The 18157-nt window shown below is 44.1% G+C and overlaps 2 protein-coding genes across 3 annotated transcripts in view; one reads left to right on the top strand and one right to left on the bottom strand.

Annotated features, from left to right (window-relative positions):
* Positions 1-18157, top strand: part of BORCS5 (BLOC-1 related complex subunit 5) — a 256791-nt gene that overhangs the window by 43965 nt on the left and 194669 nt on the right. The gene's annotated exons all lie outside the window — the stretch shown is intronic.
* LOC137623846 (uncharacterized) overlaps positions 16922-18157 on the bottom strand; it is a 3867-nt gene continuing 2631 nt past the window's right edge. The window contains exons 6-7 of one of the 2 annotated variants that reach the window (XM_068354652.1): positions 17649-17807; positions 16922-17213 (exon numbers count right to left, since the gene is read on the bottom strand). In XM_068354652.1, the coding sequence (XP_068210753.1) occupies positions 17119-17213; positions 17649-17807 (254 nt within the window). In that variant the 3' untranslated portion in view covers positions 16922-17118. The remainder of the gene's footprint in view (positions 17214-17648; positions 17808-18157) is intronic. The other variant, XM_068354653.1, reaches the window with a different exon arrangement.

The following is an 18157-nucleotide window of genomic DNA, read 5'->3' as shown; positions in this document are numbered from 1 at the left end:
AAGCATTATTAATAGAATATGGCATGATTATTTTTATCCAAGTGTTTAGGAACTAGCTATTATTTTAGACCTTTCAAAACCCAGTAAGGATAAGTTTTTAGCAGAAAATTATTGACCAATTGCCTTGACACTTTGTTCATGTAAAATCATGGAGAAGATTGTCAATGCAAAACTGATGAGGTATCTGGAGAAAAAATGTATTTTATCACCCATTCATTGTGGATTTAGAAAAATACACTCAATGAGTGATGTGTTGATTTTAGTAGAGTCATCTATTTGTGAAGCCTTTGTTTTCAAACAGCACCATGTAATAGTCATTTTTTACCTTGAAAAGGTATATGATACCTCATGGAGATATGGTAGTGTATACTTGAAACCATTCATAATTTTGGATTGGGAGGAGAGCTACCATTGTTCATTCAATCATTTGATTCACATAGTTTTTTTTAAGTTAGAGTGGGTGAAACTCTGTCAAAGAGGAAATTTCAGGAAAAACCACTTCCCAGGTTAGTGTGGTAATTGTAACCCTATTTGCATCAGCCATTAAGGGGTTATATTCTGTTATTCCCCAAGATATTCTCTCAATGTTCTTTGTAGATGATCTTTCCATATCATTTGCTTAAGCTAGAGTGGCTGAGGTTGAGAAAAAACTACAACTCTCAATTGACAAAATTATTCAGTGGGCTGATATAAATGAATTTAGGTTTTTTACAAGCAAAACTGCTGATGTCCACCTCAGTCATTTGTTCCGTAACTGGAATACAAACCACGCTATTTATTAGGGGTTATACTTTCGGCGGAGCTGAAATGACGAGCCATTAAAATTTAGCGAGGGTTAACTACCCACACCGCTAGTTAGCGGGGGTAGGGGGGAGGTAGCTTGCTACCACTCTCGTTCACACTCCTGTAATTTAGTCACTTTAATTTTGGCTCGGATGGAGACCGGTTGTTTCCACTTTCCCTCCTCGCCTTTTCTGGACTGCCATTAATTTTTCTTTTAACTTACTTTTTCTTATACATGTATATATACTGTGCAGTATATGAAAACATTCTTAATGTTTATGTAAATATATGTGTATAGAAATGTGATAAGTTTCCTTTTCAGTGTTTGTGCTGTGCGTGTGATACATATACGACAACAACACTTGCGTACATTAGCACTGGAACAAGGCCAGCACAGTTCCACTTCGTGGGGAATGACCTCTCCCTCTCTGGTCCATTGGTCTTCCCATCGGCATATAACCGTTAACTCGGCCGCCGCAGGGGAATCATCATCACCTGGACCCTTTTCATTCAACTATTGTCTTCGCCTTTTCCCTTTTCCTACGAAGGGAATGTGGCCTCTCAGAGATTGACTACGGTCTTTCTCTTCTCAAGGTCGTTCACCTTTCAACAACATTGTACTATTGTGAAGAGCACCTTTCCCGTTCATGGGTTATGTTGCTCTTCCGATTGTTTGTCTCAATTATTTTTAGTGAAATTATAATTGTAATTTTAACTTTTCAGCTTCTCTCCGTGGGAACATTTCCCTTCGGAGGATCAGTGATTCTCACTATTAGTGAATATTCTTAGCTGATTTAAATAATTGTAATTCTGTTTTTATTACAGTTACTCCGCTCCTCCCTTCTCCCGTGGATGTCGACTGGTGAAGGAAGGGCGTAATACTTATTTTTATGTTGTTCCCTCGGGGTTCCTCTTCGGAGTTCCCCCCTAGGGAATTTTTTTGTTAGATAATTAATTTTATTTTTTCCCAGTTAACTATGCAGTTTTCTTCATTCGACTAAGAATACCAACGAAGCAGAGCTGTTCTGTTCATGCCTGGGGAATCTGCTGTCACTGCCATCCCTCAGAGGACATCGTCATGGGCGTCATCCCTTCTCTTAGAAGTACTCCCGTGACAACATGACCAGCACTTCAGATCATCTTAGAACGCTAGCCAGGAGGTTCGCCTTCCCTTCCGAGGGAAAGTTTCCTCCCCAGGTGTGAGGTTTTTTTTCCCTTCCGAGAGAGAACTTCCCACATCTTGATAATTCATCGTCTCCGACTGCTGTTGCTGCCTTCGCCCAGACTGCTCTCCCCCCTTGCTGAGTCTCTCATCCTTCAGGGGCGAAGCACAGTCTTGACAAAGTCTCTTCTACGAAGTGTTTACCTTTCACGTTCGCGAGGGAGGCCACTCGTAGAGACTCCTCTTCGGAGGATCACTACTGTTGAAGGTCAGCTTGCTGATCCACTGGCCCTAATGGGTGTCATAAGGTCACTTCTATGAAGTATTCACCTCTCTCGCTCGCAAGGGAGGTCACTCATAGAGACTCCTATTCGGAGGATCGGTTTTGTTGAAGGTCGGCTTGCTGATCCACCGGACCTCACGGGCGTCATCAAGTTTCTTCTACGAAGTGTTCACCTCTCTCGTTCGCGAGAGAGGCCACTCATAGAGACACCTCTTCTTAGGATCACTCTGCTCATCAGTTCCTGATCATCTTACCAGCAGACCTACCAGCGCAACCTTGCGCTGCAACTTAGTCCGTGGACTTCGATCCTGGACTCCTCCTAAGGCCAGCTTGCTGGTCCACCAGCCCTCATGGGCTTCATCAGTTCCTGATCATCCTACCAGCAGACCTACCAGCGCAACCTTGCGCTGCAACTTAGTCCTTTGGACTTCGGTCCTGGACTCTTTCGCGGACCTTTTACGGTCCCCAGTTCCTGATTGTCCTGCCAGCTGACTTACCGATCTACAAAAGCAATCTTACGCTGCTGTTAGTCCTTGGACTTCGGTCCTGGACTCTTCCGTGGACCTTTCACGGTCTCCATCATGGATGTTTGCCCTTCCAAAGGGCTCATCCCAGTCGTCCTGCCAGCTGACCTGCCGACCTACTAGCGCTACCTCACGCTACAGTTAGTCCTTGGACTTCAATCTTGGACTCTTCTGAGGATCACCAGCTCCCTCCAGCCAGCTTTATCATGCGCGTGCGCCAACAGTCTTCCATCCGCATGCTGACAGTCTTCCACACGCACGCGCCAACGGTCTTCTGCGCGCGCAGGTTCCAATAATCTTGCACGTGCCAATAGTCTTACCCGCGCTCGCCAATAGTTTTGCGCGTGTGCACGCGCTCCAAAAGTCGTCCGTGCGCGCGCCAACAGTCTTCCGCGCCTGCGCGCCAAAAGTCTTCCTCACGCGCACGTGACGATAGTCTTCCGCGTGTGATGACGGTCTTCCGCGCGCTCCAACGGTTTTCCGCACGTGGCCGCCGATGGTCTACCGCGCCAATGGTCTTCCGCACGCGTACGCCAGCAGTCTCCACGTAGTACTCTCACGCACTCGCTAATTCACCCGCCCTTGCGCAACTAGTCACACGCTTCGTAGCATTCTAGGGAGACTGCACAAAACTACACAGTGCCTTAATACGCCCCAGCGCTCTTCCGCACTTTCCTGCGCCTCCTGCGCAGTTGCGGTCTCAGATCCAATGAGCCAGTGCTCACAGATCCAATGCGCCAGCTCTTGCCTAAGAGCCAGCGCTTGTCTGCTCTCCAGGCAGAAATTAAGCACCAGCTTCATCCTGTGCCATCGCTCCAGTACTCTCCTGCACACTCGCTCAATAGGCAGAAAAAAAAAAAAAGGAATAAAACTTTTGGACAGGTCACCATTTCCCCATTCCTCCCCGCAAACATAACATTGCCACGGGGAAAAGAGGAAAGAGGCTTCACAGAGGGATTCAAGATTCCAAAGATTCCATCTTACATGGGGAATTGAAACGGGGAATCCATGGTCCCTGTCTCTTCTGAAGTTTCTTTTTTTTTCCTTGACAGACCACCATCAGCAAACAGAAAGCATCAACAGTCTGATCTCTAAATCACTGTTTGCTGATGGTTAGTTCACGGTTTACTGATCGCTAGGTCGCCGATCACCAGATCGCCAGTTGCTAGTTCAACGCTGATCTTTGACCTCTAGTCCCTCCAATGACTAACGATCTCCGATTGCTAGCGTTCCAATCACCGATTGCTAGTCAATAACCAGTCATCAGCTTGTTGATCACTAGATCACCGATGGGCAGTTCATATTTCTTCGAGCATTGAACTCAGCTCGCTGATTTCTGACCAGCCCATCTTCAGCTTGCTGATCTCTGACCAACAAGGGGACCATAATCAGCTTGCTGATCTCTAGCTCACCATCGGCTCACAGACCGCCGATTCACCAATCATCGGCAATTCGCCAGCAGTTCGTGACTCGAATTTACTAGTCAACCTCTGCCCATAGTTCCGTAGATCAGAAGGTATACAACATACTTCTTGCTACTGACCGTTTGCCATCACACTAAAGTGATCGGCAAACGTTCGACAACCCTCTTCAACGGCTTGTCGACAGGGAACTACTTGCAAGTGCTCTCCGACTGCACTGTAACTACGATACCCAACTGTTAACCATTGATTAACATTTGCCAGATTGATTCGATTCTAAGGAATAGCATCAATCCCATCAGGGCGCATGGTAAGGCTAAGGGAAGAATTCTTACACTGGGTATCGCGTCTGGTCCTTTACGACACGAGTCAAGACTCCAGCGTCGACAATCTTCCATGCAAGAGGATCCGTAAGGAGCAGTCCCTTTGGGTCGATGTCCACACCATGTTGGAGTTCGAACAAGGGCTAAGACCTCAGGTCTTCATTTGCACACTGGACCTAAAGGACACTTACTTCCAGGCCCAAACCATCCATCTAGGAAGGTTGGAAGATTCAGGCTAGACAAACAAGAAACACAAGTTCAGGGCACTGTGCTTCGGTCTTTCCACTACACCCATCCTGGTCTCATAGGATCAGCTTCTGTCTCCTCCGTTTCGGACAACTGACTGACCTTAGCAGACTCTGTGGCAACCTTGCATTAGCACCGGAACTTCTGAAGTCTTTTTACCAAGATCCAGTGATCAGGGTAAACATGCAGAAGTCTTCTCTACTTCCCTCCTAGAAGACTGGTGTATCTGGGAATGATTCTAGACACCAATCTCCACAAAACCTCGAAAACGAGAACAACTCCCACTCCAAAGTGACTTGAGTCTGACTAGAATCAGGCCCTTGATCCCCCAAACATTCTGGACCCCATGGGACCAGAAGTTTGAACGAACCTCAAGGGATGGGAGTCAGTCGAGAATCTACGGAGCGGCATAACCTTCTCATCCTTCCCCACTCCTCGGACTTGATGTTGTGCTTAGAACACATCAAAAGAAGAGAGGAGGGACCATAGTGCTGCACCACACGACCTCAGCCCTCTGGACAGAGTCCGAAAGTACCTTCACTTAAATCTCAAGAGATGAAGGCCAACTTTTGGGTCCTTCAGCAGCCTCATCGGTTCCTAACAGACCACTCAGTGATGTGATGGACAACATCGCCACACACCACATAGAGACTCACATCGGCAAGCAAGAAGGAACTTGCTCGTGGCCTCTTTACATCCAACAGTATAAACACTAAGATGGGCTAAAGTCAATTCGGTACCACTATCAGCCTGCTTCATTCCAGACTAGAAGAACGTGTTCGCCGACAATCTGTGCACAGCATCTCAGATAAAGTATACCGAATGGTCTTTGGATCACCTTGTAGCCTACAAAGTCTCGACTTTACGGGGTCCTCCAACTAGGGATCTGTTCGCAACGCTCCTGAATCTCAGGCTGCCGTTGTTCCCCAGCCCTAGACCCCAAGACTATCTGGCAACAATGGTGGGTACAACAATAACGTTTACGTCTCGTCCTTGTTTCATCTGGAGAAGGACACTCAAGAAGGCTAGAACATCGGTCAACTTCTCAAGGACTCTCCTAGCTCTGCTATGGCATTATGCAGAACGGTTTCCAAACCTTTTGCAGCTCCTGATAGAGTCTCTAAGAGAACCCTCTCCACATCACAGACAACCCACTTCGACACCTACCACAAGCTATAGCTTTGCTATGATTGTACGCCTGGAGACTACCCAGTACCTCTTTTGCAAAAAGGTTGTCTAGATATCTAAGGAATTCCTCAGCATCAGTCTACCAGGCAGTATAACATCTTGTGTGGTTGGTGTCATGTGAAAGTGTGTCTCTCCACTCGATACCTCTATTCCAGCTATAGCGGAATCCTAGAGTATATACAAGAGGAAAAGACCCCCTATTCAGTTTCGACAGGTAAAGATGATCACTCAGCCGTGATCCTTCACCTTCAAACTGAAAGAAAGGGACTTCCTCTCATCGATAGACCTATCCTAACTCATACGACTTACAACTTGCCTTTCTCCAGTCGGAATTGAGACTTTCCTCTCGGAACATGGTTCAAATTCTCCGATCCCTAAAGAGACCTCCTAATGTTCCACTTCACCAGGCAACAAATTTTCTCCTGATTTAAGAAGACAATGTTCCTACACACTCGGACAGCAACCATACAAGTCAAGGAACTTCATGGTCTCTCTTTCGACATCGCCCATTATTGATAAGGGCGAAAGACATTGTTCAGTTTCGTCCCTGAGTATGTCGCCAGACACAGTCTCCAGAGGTGGCGGTCCCTACACAAGTCTCCACTCGGAAACGGACGATCCAGATCATCCGTTACTGTACCCAGGGTAAGGTATGAGACTTTGCCTAAAGAAAACGGCAACAGCCCACCTGGGTCCCTTCTCTTGTCATCAGCACTGGGAGAGACTAGACGACAATCACCGAAACATCATCTCGACATGAGACTCACAGTGTCAGGGGCATAGCTATGCCCCTGGTCCTTCTTAGCAGATTACTCTGTGATGAAGGTTTTACAAGAAAGGATGTGAATGCTCCAGGTGACTTTCACAACCTTTCTCCTGCAAGACGTGACCCACAGGAACTCGATACGATCTCTTATGGTCTGGTGGTGGCTGCACAACAGCTGGTTGTATACTTCAAGCTCCTTATTGGACAAGTAGCAGAAGGTTGAGGGCACTGTTACCTGGTTTTAGTTTGTGTGAATGAAAAGATTTGACTGGCTCTTATTCTTTTCTTCATCCTACCCTCTCGTGTGGAAAGCAGCATCCTGGGTTCTCTGCATAAGCTGACCTCAAACCACTGCAGGTAAACCATGTTCCCTTGTGTACCTAGTATTAAGTTAATACTGTTGCGTCTCCATACCCTGGTGAGGTGGTATTGGGAAAGTCTTGGTTACATCAGGTTTTTCCTACATAGACTCAAAATAACTTTACCTAGACAGTCACACTTCTGCATGTCTCAACACACAGCTTGCGTAGGCCGCGGACCTTGCATAGCAAGGTTTTAGCGAGGGCAGGGACTCCTTATTTTTGAGTACTAACATACTCAGATAAGGAGCCCCGGGCAAAGCTAAAAGCCAGATTGGCAGGGATGTCTGCCCTTCCAAAATGGTGAGTCACCCCTAATAAATAGCGTGGTTTGTATTCCAGTTACGGAACAAATGGCAAATTCTTAGATAATTTGTATTTTTCCTAACTATACAAACCTTAGCTATTTATACAAACTTGCCCGCCAACCCTATCCCCTTGATGTCCTATCTCCAAGCAAAGTGACTAAATCACAGGTGTGTGAACGGGAGTGGTAGCAAGCCACCTCCCTCCTACCCCCGCTAACTAGCGATGTGAGTAGTTAACCCTCGCTAAATTTTAATGGCTCGTCATTTCAGCTCCACTGAAAGTATAGCCCCTAATAAATAGCTAAGGTTTGTATAGTTAGGAAAAATACAAATTATCTACAAATTTGTCATATTTGTGGAATACATCCAGCAATCCTGAAAGTGATGTAGTCTGCCCCCTACCTGGAACCCCTCATTACTTTGGGGGGTCCTGCAGATTTATTTCCGCGACCACGTCCTCCTCGGCCCCGAGAGAAGTTATCTCCTGGGGAACTTCTCTTAGTACCTTTTCCTTTCTGACTGGGGCGAAAGGAAATCGACTGCCTCTCAAAGGTAGGGTTAAATACTGGTGACTGGACTACCAGTTGTTGAGGGACCATCTGGAAGGTGGTCTGAGGCATCGTGGTCATAGTCATGGCGGGGAGTTGTGCGGATTTACGTGGTCTCTTTGCCCTTTTGTTCTTGGGCTGGGGACCTCCTTCCAAGGAAGATTTTCTTTTTGAGGACATTCCCCACTTTTGGAGAAGGTTCCTGTTCTCCGTGGTTGTTCTCGCAATGACATCTTGGACCAGTTCCTGTGGGAAAATGACTTTACCCCAGATGCTCGAGGTAATCAGCTTCCTTGGTTCGTGTCTGATGGTTGCTGAAGCCAAGATGAACTCTCTACAAGCTCTCCTCGCTCTTAGGAAAGTGTATAGGTCTTTCACAAGGGTACCCATGTGAGATTTGGCCAGGAAGAGGAACATTTCTGGGGTATTATGTTGACCTGCGCTCATTTCCAGACAGTTCTGATGAGAGAGGGAAGCCGCAAGTCTCTCCTTCGACTCCTGTTCCTTCCTCAGAAGATGGTCTGGCAACTTTGGAAGGTTCTCATTGAACTGTTGTCCTGCGATCTCTAGGTCTAACTTGAGACGGAGAAGGTTAGGTGGACATCCTTCCACTTCTCCTCGCAGGTGGGCAGTGCTAGAGAGAATGGCTTGCATTCCTCTAGGGTCGGACATGGTTTTCCCTCATCGACTGCCTTGACGGCAAAGTCTAGGGCTTTCTCTGTAAAGGGGAAAGAGATGGAGGAAGGAGCAAGAAAGGTGGGGTGCTTCTTGCTCAGTGCTGAGACTTTGGAGTTGGTATATCCGGCTCCCTTCAAGACCTTCAGGAGGATGGCTTGTGCCTTCTCGTGTTCAAACATGATGTCCTCTTTGGGGAACGTTTCTTCTAAGGTCGCATTCTCGACCTGCAGTCTCACATATCAATCTGGATTGGCTGAAAAGTTAGGCCAGAATTAAAGGTCGTCAATTTCCCTGGCTCACAACTTCTCGGAAACGAACAGTTTCCCATTCATCATTCACCCTCAGGGATTGGTTTCGAAGCAATGAGGGAGATCAGACACTCTAAGAGGCTTCTTAGAGGTGCCCTTGGTGGTTCCGAAGCAGTCCATCTTCTCCTGCAACAACCTTTGCTACTGCTTAATCGATTCCCGCATCGTCTCCTGTTCCTGTTGGAACGACTCCATCATTTTTTGAAGAGATGTCAGAATCACTTCACTTACGTTAATCTGGTCAACAGGTTGTGGAGTTGGGGCCGAAGACGTTGACGGCAGAGGTTGGTATGCTGTCATGGCAAACTGAGGGTCGTCTGTTGCCGTTGACAACGATCCTTCTTCCTCCACTCGAGGAGGGTCTATGTTCTCTTCAGGGCCACCTTGCAGTAGGTCCTGTTCGGTATCAGTGGACACTTCTGATATTCTCTCTTGGTGGATGTCCATGTCTACTAGTGCCTTGTTAAGGTCTGAGTCAATCTTCAGTTGTACGAAGGGTGACCGGAGCTGTTCCTGGGACACCACCGCACTCGGCAGAGCCTTGGGGAACAGTAGGCACCTCAGGGAGTCATTTGACAAGTATGGTCCTGGAGAGTTCTTTTGGAACCCTCTTACCCATTTGCGAAGGGTGTCCCTCGCTGTCTCCCTAGTCTCTAGGGTAACTAGGGGGGCTTCACCGAAGCCGTTGGCCAGCAGAATTGAGCAGGTGGGGCAACCCTTCGAGTCGCAATGCTTTAGGACTCCTAAGACGACGCCGCAGGGGTCATGAGTCCTGCACATCGTGTGACCACTGAAGTCTTTCCCCTTGTGGTTGCAGAACATCGATCCGCACTTCTCCATGGGGTCATCCTGTAAAGGAAAAATACTAATGAGTATTTTTGTTTTTTATATCAGTGATATAAAAGCATACAGTTTTTAATAACAATAGTAATCACTATTGTTTATGGTAGCTTAGGATAGTAAGCTTGAAAGGAAATAGAAAAGACACATGTACAGTATCTGTATTTTTTCTCCCAGGCCATTGCTGAGACCTCTGTCAGTATTAATATTCTGTTTCCCTGATAGGGATGATACAAGGCAGAGAAACTCTAGGAACTAGAGTTGGAGTTAGTAGATAGCTTATACAGTACTAACATTATCCGCCTGTAGTATTATATTAATACCGTTCAGATATTTTAAGTCCCTGATGATCGAGGAAATCATCTGGGTGTTGAGGAAATATTCAACCTTAACAGAATATCGTGATCCCAACAACCGTCTGTGATAGGAAACAGAGTATGTTAGAAAATGTGTACTTCTGTATAGTTGTATACAGTAGTTTGCCGGCAGACACTGCCGGTGTTAGGTTAGTACCTGACGGTGCTAACTGATAGAGAGAGAGAAAGATTAAGGAAGGCAAGTTTCTTGCTATTATGACTATTATGAGTGAACATAACAGCTGGAAGTGTAGGAGGACTAAAAGACCGCCTACTGTCTCCTTACCAGAATGAAAGTTCTAATTGAAGGGGAAAGAATCTATCAGATTCTGGCTCCCACCCATCCACAAAGGGCCCGTCGCCGGCAATGAAGTCGGCTGCAATGAATGTGGATGGCAGCTCAAGAGAGAGCTGAGGACTTTCCAAAGTATGTTAGGTTTTCCATCGGAAGCCGTCAGAAGCCGTCTCAATCTTCCCCCAATTTTATTAACTTCCTGTGAAGGAAGGGAGTTAGGGGGAAGGTGGCAGAGACGGCTGAACTAACTGCTGCTGGTGGGGTACCAGCCGGTAATGCAGTCATCCTAGCAAGCCGGGATGATTATCAGGATACTGGTGAAAGAATCTTGTGATGGCATGACGTCACTAAAGGAGTGAGAGGGAAGGGGTTGATGGTCTTATAGTTCAATGGTATCAGAGGTGGCGGCGGGTATGCTGCCCTCCAAAAACAATGAGCTGAGGAAGCATAGCTTCCTGTGCTGACGACATTTTCGACGGCAAGACAAGGGTACCCTGAGTATGTCATTTTCTGAATCAAAGCTGGGGGCAGTAAGAACATCGTTCTACTCGATGGCAATGAAGAGAGACAGTGGCTGCCGCCTATAATGGCGGCGTCACTCGGGCAGGGAGAGAGAATGAATATCGTAACTTGTCTATAGATTCTAGAGAATGTAATATCTCGTACGAATCGAGAAGAAACGATAAGGGTGAGGCTAATCAAGGGGAATTACTTTACTAACGTATATATGACCAAGAGTAGCCTTGCTCTGGTAGGAGCCCCGGCCAAGGTAATTGATACCACCGGGGTTCCCGCCCGCATACGATAAGTAAAGTCACATAATAGAAAGAGGAATAATTTTCATGTATGCAATATCACAGCTTGTATAATTTGCCTAACTAGCTAATATTATAGCTTTAAAACTGGGAAGTGCTGCCCTACTAGCTAAATAATATGCGAATGTAACAGGCGACAGCAGTCGTAAAATGGCTGCCTCCGGTCTCGGCAATGCTCACCCAAACACTTAAATTATTGGAATTTAACTGTGAAAAGGGAGACTAAATTTACACACAGGAAAGAATTAATACTCAACTTTCCAGATGATGAAGATGCTGGAGATTGCATGTTGAAATTCCAAAAAACTAGAAAAAAACACCCGGGCTAACGGGCAGCACAACACTCTTAGCAGGCTACTAGAATAGGAATGGCGTCACGGTAGTAGTAGGGAAGGAGGTCCACCGGGTACCTAGAATGGCCTCCCTTTCTTTTACCACTCTTCCCCCTTACATCAAAGTGTTAAATCTATTCGGGGTGAAGATTGCCATGTGTCGTATCTAGAATACGTCCCCTGATATTATGCGATATCCTTTATTGGATACTCGCGCCAGGAGTTAGAATCCTGGAGACCTTTGGTTTAATTCTCTGTGAGTATCACTGTAGCAAATATCCCTTAGAACGCTACCTATAGGAACCCTTCCATCAGGACGACATGGCCTGAGCCCAAAAATTACTTTTTTTTGTTTCCACACCCAAAAACCCTGGTTCCCAATTTGATCCTCACAACTTTTTATATGGGAATTGGGGAAACTCATGAATGGAAGTACACAACAGCTCAAGTAAAGAACATATTTACACAGGGTCATTCCTGAATTCTTTTCTTTACTTCATGAGCTCCAGATTTAATTCATGTTACCAAAATAAGCTTAGGTTAGGCTGTCTCTTATGATGTTGGTGGCTAACCCAAAGTCATTTAGGCTTGGCTACTCTTTACGGTATTGGTAGCTAAACCTAAATTATTTAGGCTAGGCTGCCCATGGCCAAACCAAGGTCATGCTCCTCACAACCCTCCCAAAAAAAGAATGGGTCAACTTAAATTACTGTATATCATTGTTCGATATTAGCAGGACTATGCCCTAGAGACTGGCCATTTATGCATATGATCAGCACCCAAGCCTCCCTCGGATATGTCTTATTAAAAGAGACGATGTCCTTCGCTGCCACTCATTGTGGAGGGCAAGGTAAAGAAGGAAAGAATCTTCTAAGAGTTGGGTCATTATCTGAGGGCTGACTCGAGGTATGAAGCACTCCTTTACAAGGGTGTGGTCCAAGAACTACGCTCTGAGGAGGTGGTTTAATTTCTGATTGGGGACCAGTAAGTTCGACACTAAATGAAGATACTATAGTTTCGTCGAGGAAGGTTTACTCCGTTCCAAACAGTAAAAAAGGCTCAAAGCCTAGCGGCATTCTGTCATGGTCAAAACTGAGTAGGCTCTCTCCTCCCTGAGGCAGCAAGTCTCAGTAACAATCTCAATCTTTGCAAAAAAACACCCTCTCCTGATGGGAAGGCAAACGGCGACATATGGAGATATCTAGGCCTCCTTTTTTTAATTTACTTGCAAAAAGCTTCTCTAAGAGAGCTGTTGAATACCCTCCAGGAAAGAGGTAGTAGGGACACGATTGATCGAGGTGAATCCCTCACTGAGATTGTAAGGGCCGCTCAGGAAAGGTGAGAACAACTCTCTTGACATCTTTGCAAGAAGAGTAGAGAGTCAAGTCGCTATTGTACTTGTTGCCACTGAGGAGCTATCAGGATCATCGACTAATCTGTCAATGCCCTTCTAGAATGAGTCTCCTAAAAAAAACAGCAGCAGGGGGAAATGCATGGAGTTAACAGCCGTAGAAATGCATGGAGTTTTCTGGATGTCAGAGAGCCTCTAAATGAGGTGCCTGATTTCTCCATACTGGTTGACAGTACTACAGAAACTTCCGGACATGAGACATCTAAGATTGACATCTCGTCCGCAACTCCCGCCAGGGCCACAACTTAGTTGGCTCAGGGAGAGACAGATCCCTCAAAGCACATTTTCTGAGTTCACCTGGTCATTCCAGAATGACTTCTAGGAAGTTTCCCTTGTCTGGGTATTTTACCACCATCATCATTTCATAAAACACTTGAGTGGAACAAGAAGGAGTTATTGTAAGAGATTAAGAGCCAACATTACTGCACTCCAATCCATGGAAACTTGTGTGGCACTGCTGAAAGGTGAGTGTTTCCATTCTTTTAATGTATCCCCTAAGAGTATTGAATGATGGGAAGGAGAGAGGAGGTCTATTCCAATGAGGAGGTTGGTAATCTCAACCTTCCAGCTTGGACCTCTTTCTCACACTGATCTAAAGGCCACTCATGAATGGCAGAGACAATGCCCTAGAGACTGACCATATGATCAGTATCCAAGCCCCTCTCCACCCAAACTAGACCAAGGAGGGTCAGGCAATGGCTGCTGATGACTCAGCAGATATGCCCTAGTTCTAGCATGGGTGGAGAGGGGGTTTGGGTGCTGATCATATGCATAAATGGTCAGTCTCCAGGACATAGTTCTGCCATTATCGAACAATGATGGACAGTAATTTAAGTTGACCCATTCTTTTTGGAGAGGGTTTGTAACGGGCATGACCTTGGTTTGGCCACGGGCAGCCTAGCCTAAATAATTTAAGTTTGGCTACCAATACCGTAAAGGGTTGCCAAGCCTAAATGACTTTGAGTTAGCCATCAACATCATAAGGGACAGCCTAACATAAGCTTATTCTGGTAACATGAATTAAATCTGGAGCTCATGAAGTAAAGAAAAGAATTCAGAAATGACCCTGTGTAAATATGCTCTCTACTTAAGCTGTTGTGTACTTCCATTCATGAGTTTTCCCAACTCCCATTTAAAAAGTTATGGAGATCAAATAGGGAACCAGGGTTTTTGGGTGTGGAAACAAAAAATATTTTATCTGTTGCAATAGAAAAGGTACAAAATGCCTAAAAGATAACAAATTTGTAAGTAATTTGTATTTTTCCTAACAATACAAACCTTGAGCTCTTTGCAGGAAATATACTTTCAGCGAACCTAGAAGACTAGCCATACAACTTTTAGCGAGGTATAACTACCCACTGCTAGTTAACCTGGTAAGTACTGGGGGTAGCAACGGTTACCTCCCACAGAAACCTGTGCTATACCATCACTTTTGATTGTGGGCAGGACTTGCAGGGTGATAGGTGATGCCGGGACAAATCTGTATAAAGAGTTCAAGGTTTGTATTGTTAGGAAAAATACAAATTACTTCCAATTTTGTTATTTGTTCTAACACTCCATACAAACCCTTTTTGTTCTTTATAGGGAAAGTCTTGCCTTTAGGTGGGTGGAAGTCCTAACCAACTGCCTGGTTTTTGAAAGGAGGTATGCCTCCATGCTTTGCATGAGCTTAATAGAGGAACACCCTGACACCTCGCTAAATTCTCGTGAGTATGCAAGATTTAACGGCCTAGGCAATCAGTATGATTGTGTGATTACTAAGCAATGTGACTTGTCCAGGCAAGAATTATTGGTTGGAAAACTCTTCTGACTTAACCTTTAGACATTTCCCAACTCCCACTTCGCTGGGAGAACGGGGACATAAATATATGCAGTAATCATATATCCCGTTACACAAGATTGAGGAAACCAGCTTGCAGCATACCGAACGTGCTGTACCCCAAGAGAGGGGAAGATGAAGGAGAGAAGAAGCCAGTCACTCTTGTCATTCATCCCAGACTAATCCTGGGTAACGTCTACCCTCAACCGACTGCTATTTGTCTAAAAACAGAGCTTGAGGTGTTTAGATCACATGTTGTGCAGCCACCACAGGTCCAATGGAGAAGGTATCCAGGCTCCTGTAGGTTATATCTTGCATGTAGTGGGCTGTGAAGGTTTTCTGATGCTTCCACACACCTTCTTGAATTACCTGCGTCACACAGTAGTTCCTTTTAAATGCTAAGGACTTGCTAATGCTCCTTACATCATGAGCTCTGGGTTTATACCCTTGCGGGGGAGAGCCAGGATCCATGGCGCAATCTATTACCTTGCTATTCTATGAAGAGATTGTATTCCTTGAGACACTACTTTTTACCCTGCTCGTAATAACAAACATTCTGTTGACAAAGAATCGACCTCCAGTGGTTTGTTTGAGGTAACACCTCAGTGCCCTACAGTAACAGTTGATCTGGGTCATTCGTTATAGAAAGAAGACTCTCAATCCGGAGGGGAGGAAGGTCTAGTAACACTTGACTTTGTCCCTGAGTCTGTTGCCAAGACACAGACTCTGGCTGTAGCTTACTTGAGGTTCCGGTCCTTCCAGATGGAAGTCTCTGTACTTTATCTTTTGACCCAGATTTTTGGTTACTACATGCTATAAGAGCACTGAGTCGTTATCTCATTTGATCTTGTAAAGCTCACTCAGATGTAAACAAGATGTACGTGATCACAGGCGATGTCAAAGAAGAGTCATCAAGAATACGTTCTCTTCTTGGAATTGACAGGTCATAGCTCGAGCACTGAATCCTAACTCTCCTTCACACGTTTGTAGACCCAGAATTCATGATCTGGTCAAGTCACAATGTTTAGTTCACACACCTTCACACAAATTTCTCAGGCCATTAGTTCTCTCACAGATGTAGAGAGTTAGCGAGGTGACAGGGTGTCTTTACAACTCGTATAAAACAGTCTCACCCTGGGATATTTACTTGCCAGTTGGTTTGAGACTTACACCCACCTTATGGTGAGTTTCCACAGTAAAGAGCTGAATGGTTTGTATATAGTGTCAGAATAAGTGACAAATTCGGAAATTATGTGTATTTTTCCCAACTATACAAACCTGAAGCTCTTTACACATAATGATCCTGCCATCACCTTCCCCCTGAAGTCCTCTTTGCAATTTCAAAGTGACTAGTTGTTGCTACTGTGGGTGGGAGACAGGTAGATGTTCTAATCTTTAATCCCCTGCTCAAGCTCAACCCTCCTTTTAACTATCAGTGGTTAAATATACCTTGCTGAATTCTTATGGCTAGTTTCAGCTGTTGCCAAAATATATCTCCACAGTAAAGTTTCAGGTTTGAATACTTAGGAAAAATAAAAATTGTTTCCAAATCTAATTTTTGCACGGTTTTATATATCTTTTAATAAGCCCCTCTAACATAGTTGTGTTAATGTCATTGCGCTTTGTTCTTTAAGAAATATTTCATTTCTGATGTTATATTTAGGAATGATGTACAGTACTGCACGTTTGTTTCCAAGCATCATTTCTATATCAGAATGTAGGTTTAATTGGTTACTTACTCCATTTTGGTGAGTAATATAAAAAGATATTGATACTTGAACATTTCCATAACAAGAATAGTCTTTCTTTTACCATAATAGGCTTTATTTTGATTGGTAGTTTTCTGCAAGTTTTAGTGTCGGTTTAGTTTCAGCGTGAATTTTTGTAAAGCAGTCTTTAGGATTTTTTTAGATAATGTCTATTTTTTAATGATCTTCAAGGTAATACTGTATTACATTTTATGAGTTTCAGTACTCTTTTTAAAAGTTATGCATCGTTTTGTTAATTTTCTGGGATTTTCTTAGTACAGTACAGCTGTATAGGCAAGGTACGATTCATTCTGTTCATGATATTTATCGTTGATTGTGGTGACCTAAAAAGATTTAGAAATTAAAAGTTCAAAGAAAATTTGGATTTAGGTTAAAAAGATTACATAGAAACTTACCAAACTTTATTATCATATGGCTAAACATTACTGGCATAACTATTATATTTTACTCCTACGGAGTTAAACCAAACTTTGTACTGCTGTGAAATGGGATGTAAACAGATAAATGAAGTAGCATGTAAATATCTCCTAAGTATCACTAGATATATCACATTTAGGCTTACTGTAATATTTACAGAGATTTGATTAGCATGGGTACTGTTGATATTGAAGTCTGAAGCCTTGTCCTACGCTCTCAGTGTTGGTGATGAATTGTACAGTAAATGGACCATTAGTGGAATCTGTTGGAATAGAAAAAGTTATAAATTTATTTGCATTATGATATGCATGGTGTTTATGCTTATGTGATACAATTTGGAGATGCGGCATTGGTCTTCATGAAGTGGATTAGGAAGACAACTTTGGTATGGATAAGTATATTCTTTGCATTAGAGAAAGAGAATTGTTTGACATTTTTAAAGTTTCTTTTATGACAATGTTTGGTTGCATAATTAAGTCTGTATCTACTCAGTACAATGTAATTAACTTTTGATGATTTAGGTGATGCTTAATAGCACTATGTAGCACCCTCAATGAAGTTTTTGAAACTATCGGGCAAAATATGAATTGCATGCTACTATATTTTTTCATTGGTACACTTATACTCAATGTGGATTATTGCTCATGACATTTATTTGCTTCATTAATGCCTTTGTATGAATGTCTGGACTAATTACCTGTAACTGGTGCACTGTTGGTTGGTTGTGGATTCGTGGATCCATCGTTGAGACGATCCCCACAAAGTCTGGTCCCTGCCATGATCAGATAATCATCAGGGCACTGTATCAGTCCAACGCCAGCTTCTCCCACAGGCACCACTGAAGTTGCTAAACCTGCTGGAGAGAGATGGGAAAAATCCCAAAGTTATGTGTAGTTTCAGGTGTTTTAAATTTCGGTGTGTACCATAACTTAGGGTTCCTTTTGATGTTGCACTAATGATAGTTTATCCCTTTCTTTATACCCTAAGTTTAGTCATTTTTGTATTAATCTTTACTTTACACTTGTACTGTACTGTTATCTGTTTCAGTAGTATGTACCATCCTGTCACTTTATAAACATGCTTGTCATTTTTCTTTGTGTTCTTTTGGTATGTTAACTGACTAACTGAAGTACCTAACTTACTTGTTACCTATCATATCTCCCTTTTTATGTGTTTTTTCTGGTATAGTAAAATACTATAAAATAG

The sequence above is a fragment of the Palaemon carinicauda genome, chromosome 30 (assembly GCF_036898095.1).
Source record: "Palaemon carinicauda isolate YSFRI2023 chromosome 30, ASM3689809v2, whole genome shotgun sequence".
NCBI lineage: Eukaryota > Metazoa > Arthropoda > Malacostraca > Decapoda > Palaemonidae > Palaemon > Palaemon carinicauda.
The sequence above is the reverse complement of the archived record's forward strand: the minus strand, read 5'-3'. Positions and strand labels throughout refer to the sequence as shown.